The sequence below is a fragment of the Chenopodium album genome, chromosome 14, assembly GCF_948465745.1.
Source record: "Chenopodium album chromosome 14, dcCheAlbu1.1, whole genome shotgun sequence".
NCBI lineage: Eukaryota > Viridiplantae > Streptophyta > Magnoliopsida > Caryophyllales > Amaranthaceae > Chenopodium > Chenopodium album.
The window spans coordinates 43,373,967-43,384,060 of record NC_137847.1 but is presented as its reverse complement, the minus strand read 5'-3'; the positions used below and the strand labels follow the sequence as shown (position 1 = coordinate 43,384,060).

General features: G+C 41.0%; 3 protein-coding genes across 3 annotated transcripts; all 3 read right to left on the bottom strand.

Moving 5' to 3' along the window:
* Positions 1-4,833: 4,833 nt before the first annotated feature.
* LOC145578104 (uncharacterized) lies at positions 4,834-5,421 on the bottom strand. Its single transcript, XM_081635494.1, has one exon. It carries the CDS (start codon positions 5,419-5,421, stop codon positions 4,834-4,836), a length of 588 nt encoding a protein of 195 aa, XP_081491620.1.
* Positions 5,422-5,529: 108 nt separating this feature from the next.
* LOC145578103 (uncharacterized) lies at positions 5,530-6,651 on the bottom strand. The gene has a single exon (XM_081635493.1). It carries the CDS (start codon positions 6,649-6,651, stop codon positions 5,530-5,532), a length of 1,122 nt encoding a protein of 373 aa, XP_081491619.1.
* Positions 6,652-6,730: 79 nt separating this feature from the next.
* LOC145578101 (uncharacterized) lies at positions 6,731-9,903 on the bottom strand. Its single transcript, XM_081635492.1, has 4 exons — positions 9,723-9,903; positions 7,975-9,639; positions 7,414-7,839; positions 6,731-7,317 (listed from the first exon to the last, which is right to left on the bottom strand). The coding sequence occupies exons 1-4, from the start codon at positions 9,901-9,903 to the stop codon at positions 6,731-6,733; spliced, it is 2,859 nt and encodes a 952-aa protein (XP_081491618.1).
* Positions 9,904-10,094: the final 191 nt, after the last annotated feature.

Here is a 10,094-nt window from a genome sequence, read left to right as displayed (position 1 = left end):
TAAAAGATAATTGTCAACCGAAACCTATAAAAATAAGGAATTTGACCCCTCTATATCACATTATTACGGACTTACGATAGACATACTTTTGACGAACAAGATAGCCGATTTCCCCTGCAACCGTTTGTTATTTGTTCTTGAATTTGCAGCCGCCAAGGTAAATATCCGAACTCGTACTTCTATTTTTTTTTTCGACTAATTAATTATCTTAGACTTAATCACAATTACATCTTCCATTTTTTTTTTACAGTTTTTAAAGAATTTTCCCTGACATCCCACTTTCGATTGTCGCCATCTCAAGGAACTTGATAATTTTGGAGTATTGTTGCAACAAGTTGATCGTCAACAACAATAGGTAATTAATACCTAACTTATGCCTTTCTTATAGTGATTAATCAATTCTCATTCATCATGATTTAACCATGATTAATACTCCATGAATTTGCAGCAATAAAAGCACAAGGATTTGGGGAGCAATTGGTTTTTCAAGAAGTCAAACATACTCACATTCAGTAAGTTTGTTTGCTTACTTTTTTTTTCTTTTTCTTTTTTTAATTGCAATTTTGTCTCGTATTGTCGGAACTTTGTGATCATCAATAATTAATTACCAATTGTTTGCTGCGTGATTTTGCTTTTGCTTGATTCTTGTTGTAATTCGATGCAGTTATCTTAGTGTAGCAACAATTGTTGACCCATAACCAGTATCTTAAGCATAACTGAATTGTGGTAATTTCGTGTTACTTGCGATACTGCACGTATATATCATACTTTTTTTTTTGGCATGTATGGTATATTTGTTCTCTGTGATGGTGTCATATGACAGATTCGCAAGGAAACCATACGTTATCGCCCATGTCGCGATGGGTCAGGACTCTTTATTATGAACCCATCGGGGATGTCAAGTCATGTATGCCAGTTGTTATGAACTTGACATCTTAAGACTGGCCGGATAACTTGAAGATTTGAAGTCGCCCTTGTCGCGATGAGTCAGGACCCTTTATTATGAACTCATCGGAGATGTCAAGTCATGTATGCCAGTCGTTATGATCTTGATGTCTTTAAGACAGGTCTGATAACTTGAAGATTTGAAGTCTCCCTTGTCGCGATGAGTCAGGACCCTTTGTTATGAACTCATCGGAGACGTCGAGTCATGTATGCCAGTCGTTATGTTCTTGACGTCAGATAGGTCTAATAACTCGAAGATTTGAGTCGCCCATGTCACGATGGGTCAGGACTCTTTGTTATGAACCCATCGGATATGTCAAGTCATGTATGCCAGTCGTTATGAACTTGACATCTTAAGACTGGCCTACTCGAAATTCCAATATGAGATTGACTTCATGACATATTCATTATACATGTGCCATGTCAAACACTCTAATGGATTTTTTTTAGTCTTTGATCATGGACAAGGTGCACGTAGTGGAATTCAATGAAGGTTCTCGATCCTATCTTTCTCTCGTCGACCAAGAGAGTGACAACCCCAAGACTGGAACGCGTCTACAAATTCGACAATCATTGCGACGGCCTAATGGCATGCAAACAAGTATTTGTAAGCAAAATTTCCGCAGTGACATGTCTGTTGAGATTGCTAATGTCTCCAACACCACAAAGGTTTACAAGCTCCAAGACACCCTTTAGAGTAGACCTGCAACAAATAACTTACTTCCCTTATTGAGTCGTTCCATTATTGAAGGGTCCGTGAGATGGGGATCTGCTGTTCTAAAGATGTATGGTGAATCATGCTTCATCCCAGGCTATCGAGAGTGGACTGAGGACGTTCTGTGTCGCTCGAGGGAATATCTGGAATCCGTATCAATCTACAACGCTGTCTATGCCTCACTTTACTCCTATGACAAAAATTCGCATATTTTACGAGCATTCTGTGAGAGTTGGTGCCGTACCACAAACACACTCCATACAATGGCAGGAGAGTGGTCCATTTCACTATGGGATTTGCATACACTAGGTGGCTTACTCATTTATGGGGAAATTTATGATAAGACTGTCCCTCATTCTGCGACCCTAACAGCAACAAATGAGGACAACAAACGGTACATTTCGAAGGCTTGTGAGCATTTGTTTGTTGCTTATCATTGCCTTTACAAAGAGTCGGGTTCAAGGAGGGAGGTTTCAGCCAAAGAATGGATTAGATTTTGGTACCAGAAGAAAATTCGCTATGCCGCACCGCCAAAGAGGACAAGATATCTCTCGACTCCTCCACAATCTACACATGACCCTGACGGAACGTTACCAGATGTACCTCCGGCGTGGACGAATGATGAGTTATCCATGTTTGAGCGTTTAGATCTTCCCGACAACAATAGAAGGGGAACAACCTATACTGCTACTTTCTTGTCTTGTTGGTTATGCGCATTTGTACTTCCGTAGTGTGATAGTAGATCGATAAGACCTGCGACGTTTGAGATCGCAACCTTAATGGCTTGTGGTAAACCGTTCAGCTTGGCAGTTCCTGTCCTAGGAGGCATTTATCATGGTCTGAACAACATTTCGAGGTCTCCCAAACCTTCTTATTCTGGTTCATTCTTCCCAGCCCATTACTTGTATAGTTGGCTTGCATACTATTTCAGAACTCATCACAATCTGGATCTAGCTCTCCCAGGCCCTTTAATGACTGTATTCTCAGGTTCTCAAAGTTCAAAGCATTTTAAGGATAAAGAAGCACGGGATTTGATACATGAAGGGACCCCAGCTACATTCCTTTGTTTGATGATGGGAAGCTTGAGATTCCACAGTTTGGCTATCTCATCTCCCTTCGCTCTAGCTACATTCCTGTACGTTCCGGTGACAAATTTTTCATAGAGCCTTACAATCCTCATAGATTTGGTAGACAATTTGGGTTTTGTCAAGATGTTCCCGGTATGCTTACGCGTGCCATAAGTGATCGTCAATCTGTAGGCTATTATGAAGCTCTTCGGCATTGGGACTTGATTTTGTTTTGTGGCAGTCAATCCTGGGTGTTAACTCCTTGTCTTTCCTTGAATTGGCGTGGCCTTGTAACTCAGGCTTTTCGGTCTTGGTGGTCTAAAGTGACAGTTAATGACCTTAGAGACAAGGTTGACGTCCTTTGCGCAAGTATTGAAGCTGATCCCAACAAGTCTAGGAAGAGCCAGGAACATGCTGGTGACACAAGTGCTCCTCGACCGAAGACCAATACTGGTGGTAAAAGGAGTCATGAGCCTCTGTCCAATCAAGGCAACTCTAAATCGACGACAGCTAGAGATGTCAGCCAAGGAGGAAGCTCTAGTGACGGAGAATTTGACGTCAACTACAAGCATAAACGTAGGAGTAAGAGGCGATCAGACGTTGTTGATGAAGAGGACATCACTTTAAATGATGCGGACTCTTTTGGCGATCTTCAAGATTTTCCTATCGTTCCTACTGACATACCACTTGTAAGTATTCGACACTTTTTTTTTTTGATTTTTTTTAGGATGATCAAGACTTCGAGAGTGTCGCCACTGACTTCTTAGAGGTTGAGGCTATTTTACTTGTACCGAGACCAACTGCTGGCAAGAGGAAGGGAATAAGGATCGCTACGAATAAAGTTTGTGACAATTCTCTTAGTTTACCAAGGAAGGAAATACAGTCTCTTACTCAAAGCCTAAAGTTAGTAGATGGTCCTCATTCTCTTGAGCTTGCCTCCAACGCTTTAGAGGTTCGACAGTCAGTTGCTGATGACCGTACAACTTCATCTCAGCATGTCTGCGCTCCTACTATGTCTGCAAACACGTTTCGACCAGGCCCCTTTTCTTGTACTATTTTTGCAGATGCAATAAAACAGATAGGCGCTCAATATTTGGCAATGTTGCAAGTGTCACCTTATTCGGAGGTACCCAAAAGGTTTGAAGAAGCTTCCATGGTGTATCGAGGCATAAAAAACCTCAAGGGTGACCCGGCTTCGCTGAAGCGTAAAGTTGAGTCTTATGTTTGTTCAGTCAAATCCTATCTTGCTTTGGAGGAGGCTGCAGCGAAACGACAAAGATCTGAATAAGTAACAAGAGACATACTTGCTCAATCTGAGGTTCTCAAGCAAGCGGAGTCCAACCTTGCTAATGAGCAGAAAAGGCAAGAGAAATTGAAGGAACAAGATGCCTTAGTCACAAAAAGAGTAGAAGATCTTGAAGCTGAATTGACGAAAGCTTGCGAAGAGAAGAATCGTCTGACAGATGACTTGGTGGCTAGCAAAGGATCTATCACATCAATTGAAGAACAAATGAAGGTTGTGAAGAAGACTTTGGATGACTTACATTCAACTCCTATTCTGAGTGTTGATAAGATAGTCCAATTGGAGCAACAGAAAGTTCAACTTTAAGAGCTTCAATCACTGCTCAAACCTTTTGAGTGGATGGAATGAGAATAGACTACCCCCTTTTTTTTCATGGTTTAATTTAGCAGTCGAACAACACTTCTTTTTTTTTTTTTTTTTGACATTCTTTTCATTTTGATCTTGACATTTTATTTTATTCATCTCTATCATATGAATTTATTTCATTATTATTTCGCCGTACACAGTTTATACTCTTACGGGCCAGGAGTATGTTTTTTTTGTTTTGTTTTGTTTAGCCATACACAGTTTATACTCTTGCGGGCCAGGAGTAGTATAATGAGGATTTTTTTTTAATCTTTTTTTTATTTTTATGTGGCTGCACTTGATTTTTTTTTTTCAAGCTGCCTACGTACTTGCTAAATAGACAGGTTATCTTGCAAGATCAAGCCAACGTAGTTCAAACAATGCATTTATTTTATTTTACTTTTTTTTTTTGGGTAAGCGGTTTATCCTCTTACTTAGGAGTTTACAAGGCTTTCACTTCATGAATAGTAGCGCTTTAAAAACTTGCCATTAATTGGACCTACGCGCAATCCCTCAGCATCAACAATTTTGTATGCTCCATTAGTGTAGACTTCTCGTACCACATAAGGACCATCCCATTTTGATGTGAACTTATTTCCAGTTTTGCGCGAAGTAATGATAGGCCTTCTCACTGCCAGGACCATGTCTCCCACTTGAAAAGAACGAGGTCGAACCTTTTTGTTGAATGCGCGTGTCATGCGAGCTTGATAGCATTGCAATTTTTGTTGAGCTTGTAGTCTTTTCTCATCAAGTGCTTCAAGCTCAGCCAATCGAAGCTTGTCATTTTCATCACTAGTTAAACCCTCTTGAATGGCAATTCTTAGTGATGGAATTTGAACTTCTAAGGGTAAGACAGCCTCAACACCATACACCAACGAGTATGGGGTAGATTGTGTTGCATTCTTGTATGTCGTCCTATATGCCCAAAGTGCTTCCCCTATCTTTTCATGCCAGTCACGCTTAGACTTTGCAACGACCTTGCTTAGCAAACTGCAAAGTGTTTTGTTAAATGCTTCAGCTAGACCACTTGCAGGAGCATTGTACATGGATGACTTATGTTGCGTGAACTTGAACTTTTGGAAAAGGCTATCCATCAAGTTGTTGACGAATGGCTTTCCATTATCAGTGACGATTCTTTGAGGTATTCCATACCATTAAATGATATGGGTGCGAATGAAATCGACAACATTTTCTTTTTTCACCTCACGAAGGGGAATAGCTTCAGCCCACTTGGAAAAGTAATTTGTGGCAGCTAGGATGTAAGCGTGACCACCAGATGACTTTGGTGTTATTGGACCAACCACGTCAAGACCCCATCCTTCGAATGGCCATGATGTCACAGTTGGATGTAGTGGTTCTGGAGGTTGGTGAATGAAGTTTGCATGAAATTGACATGCATCACACTTTTTAACGAACTCCATGCAATCTTGGACCATCGAGGGCCAGTAATACCCCGCCCTTTTGATACGATCATGAAGCTTAGGACCAGATTGATGAGCTCCACAAAATCCTGAATGAAATTCCTCTATTGTTTTGGCTGCCTCTTCATCTTCTAGACATCTCGACCATATCTTGTCAAAAGATCGTCTATAAAGAGTCCCTTTGAAGAGAATAAAACGAGAGGCTCGATGGCGGATTTCTGTTCGATGTCGTGGATCATTAGGCAGCTTTTGATGGTCCAAATAGTCGATGATTGGTTGACGCCAGTCTTCTTTGTCAATTTGGCAGACAGTAATCATGTCAACCTCCTCGACCTCGTCATCTTCAACTTCATATTCTTCGGGTGCAACTACCCAACAATTGCAAACAGGCACATACATGGTTTCCTCTGCCCCTAGTGCCAAAGTGGCTGCAAGACCGGCAAGCGCGTCAACCATCTTGTTGGCACTCCTTGGAACATGGCTGAGCTTGACAATGTCAAACTTGTCAAGCAATCTTGATGCATGTTTGTGATAAGGAATTAAATCCTCTTTCTTGACTTCATATTCGCCTAAAAGTTGACTTATAACGAGTTGCGAATCTCCATAAACATCAAGATCTTGAATTCCCATTTCAACTGCCATTTGAAGACCCATAATGAGAGCTTGGTACTCAGACATGTTGTTTGAGCACAACTGAGTTAACACAAATGAGTAAGGTAAAATGTGCTTTTCTGGCAATACAAAGACTACCTCTGCTCCTGCGCCATCTTGACGAGCAGCCCTGTCAAAATACATTTCCCATGGTGGTAGTATCTCGATGTTAAACACATCTTCTCCAGGCAAATCAACGGACATCTCCCATTCAGGTGGTATGGGTGGTCGGCAAAGAAGTCAGCGATGGCTTGTCCTTTGACAGACTGTTGTGGTACGAACACTACTGTTTGATGTGTACAACCCATTTAGCTAGTCTTCCTGACAACACTGGTCTTGAGAGGATGTACTTGATTGGGTCGGCTTTAGAGACGACATGGACTGTATGAGCTTGCATGTAATGCTTCAACTTTTGAATGGCAAAAATTAACGCAAGACAAATTTTTTCAATTGGTGAATAATTCAGCTCAGCACCCACCAATGTTCGACTCAAGTAATAAAGAGCTATCTCCTTGAGATCTTCAATTTCTTGAGCACACATTTCCCCCAATGATCTTTCTTGAGCAGCAATGTAAAGGATTAGAGGTTTTCCTTTAACTGGTGCCCCCAAAACCAGCGGAGAGGACAAATACTTCTTTATATTGTCGAACGCTTTTTGACATGACTCATCCCATTTGAATGGAGCATCCTTTTTCATGAGATGACTAAATGGTTGACATTTGCCTGTAAGATTGGAGATGAACCTCCGAATATATGCAAGGCGCCCTTGGAGACCGCGAAGTTCTTTGAGATTTCGTGGTACAGGCATTTCTTGAATTGCCTTAATTTTGGTTTGGTCAATTTCAATTCCCCTATGTTTTACGATGAAACCTAAAAATTTTCATGAGGTAACACCGAACGCACATTTGAGAGGATTCATTTTCAATTGACATTTGCGTAGTCTTTCAAAGATTTTGTGAAGGTCACCTAGGTGATCCTCCCTCTTTTTAGACTTAACCACTAAATCATCCACATAACACTTTACAATTTTGTGCATCATATCTTCGAAGATTTTTTGCATTGCACGTTGATACGTAGCCCCAACATTTTTTAAACTGAACGGCATAACTTTGTAGCAAAATATCCCTTTTGGGGTGCGAAACGCCGTGGCTTCTTGATCTTCAGGCGCCATGTGAATTTGATTGTATCCAGCTGTGCAATCCATGAATGACAATGCTTCATGTCCAGTGGTGGCATCGATCATGATTTCTGTGACTGGAAGTGGGAAGTCATCCTTGGGACATGCTTCATTCAAATCGTGGAAGTCCACACAAATTCGCAGTTGTCCATTTTTCTTCCTCACAGGGACAATATTTGCTATCCATGTAGGGTATTTGACTTCACGAATGAACCCTGCATCAATGAGTTTGTTCACCTCAGATTCAAAATCCGAGATCAACTCTGGCCTGAATCGCCTTTGTGAATTGCTTCTTTGGACTCACACCTTTTTTATTGCCAATTGATGAACGACGATTTTCGGGTTGAGACCTGGCATTTCTTTGTAACTCCATGCAAAGACATCTTTGTACTCGGAGAGTAATTTGAAGTACTCATGTTCTTCCGCTTGGGTAAGAAGGGCACTGATGTATATAGGTCGTGGGTCTTTAAGAGTGCCAAGGTTTAACTCTTTTAATTCATCTACTGTTGCTTGTCCCCCGTCTTCAAGTGTCTTGGGAGCTTCATCAGTTTCTGTTTCCTCATTGGGATTTGGCACTTCTGCAGCCGTCACAAGGTTCGTGGAAACAATCTCCTTATGTTCCTCTATAGCATGGTCTGACGACTCATTTTGGTTAGTGAAAACCACAATACGAACTCTTGCCTTTAAAGGTTGTTTCTCAGTGATATCTATGTCTTGCATTCTTTTCATGCGAGAGGGAACAACACTTTTCGGCTCGTCATTTTTCATGACATTGTCTTCCCTTTTCTTTATGCGACTAAAAGCCGACTGTCTTTGTTCTTTGCTAGAGGCATTTTTCATGCCTACGCGGTTAAAGACAGATAATTTTCGCCTTAAGGGTTGAGAACTTGAAGTTTCTTTCACCCTATGGTCACATTCTCTAAGCCTATCGAACACTGAGATATGATTCCTCGTAGTAGATGGTTGAAGTCGATCAAATACAGAAGTTCTGGGAGTGGGAAAATCGTTCTCACCCTCACTTTCCCTGAGTTCCTCGGCAGTAATGTACTGTGAGGAAGAAGTGTCCACTTTATGCCATACACCAATTTTGATTGGTTTGGGGCGCTGAAACCCTAGGTCTGCCTTAGATTCTTGATAACTAGAACCATAGTCAAGCAGTTTTTTCTGAGTATCATTGAGTCTGTTGGGTTTAATGTCTATGACCTTACCTATGGGTGTTGGGTTTTCAAAGTCATATCCCGACTTTGCCAATAGCTTGTATGCATTTTGGCCGAACTTTGCTTTGTTAAGCTCTTTTGCCTTAGACGACTCTATTGATAACTTAGAAATTTGGCTTTGCGCGCCTTTACCCAATGGTACAGTTGTTTTACTCTTCAAGTTTTGGAGTGTAGTGTCATCAATTGGCTTTGCTACCTTTGCATCAAGGTTAACCTCTCGATACTCAAATGGTGATTCTCCCTCTTTGCGACGTGATTTTGGAATGTATCGCAAAATAGGAGTTGACAACTTTGGCTTTTCTTTTATGACAAGATGAGAGACACTCTTTTCGTCTACTTCTACCTTTGGTTGAGGCTTTATTTCAACAGAAGATGTCTCTTTGGCATTTGAAATCAAAGCAATGCTCTCCTTAACTTCTCTTTTTCCCGTTGAAAGGACTTGTGAAGGTAGTATCTCACTTGACACCTCTTCTTCCTCAAAAAACTTGGCGTCAGCAAAGTAAGAATCTGCTTTGCTAAAGGGTTTGACATCCCCATTTATCTTCTTTTCGCCTCCACGATAGTACTTAAGACATTGATGGAGGGTCGATGCAACAACACCATTCTCATGCAACCAAGGGCGTCCTAACAACATTTTGTATGAAGTCTTTGTGTCAATCATATGAAAGAGAGTCGATGAAGTTAACTCTCCTATTGTGAGTTCTAGACGTATTATGCCTATTGCACGCTGACTTTCAAGGTTAAATCCTTGGATCACTATGCGACTGTTAGATAGTTCATCCATCTTGATTCTTAACTCTGTCATAGTGGATTTTGGCATGATGTTGACAACAGATCCACCATCAACTAAAATGCGACTCACTTTTTGTCCGCGAACATACCCCGACACAAACAAGGGTCTATTGTGGGGTTTGACCCCATCAACAAGTCATCATCTGTGAAAGCTAAGGCCGCGTTGCATGACACACATTTTGTGGTATCCTCCGCAGGTTCTCCAGCATTTTTTACCTTATCGGCATACAACTCTGGGTGTTGAAGTGCAAGAGATAACTGTTCACACATCTCTTTAGGCAAATGAAAAATTTTCCTCCATCCCATGCGTGAAGGAAGAGCATCTAAGACAGTAGATATTTTTGGGTCTACTACCACCTCAGATCGTTGTAAAGTTGATTCTATTGATGTTTCATCATCAACTTATTCTTCTTCACTCTCTACAAAGGAAACTGTATTCGCCGTAACCACAGTAAAATAGT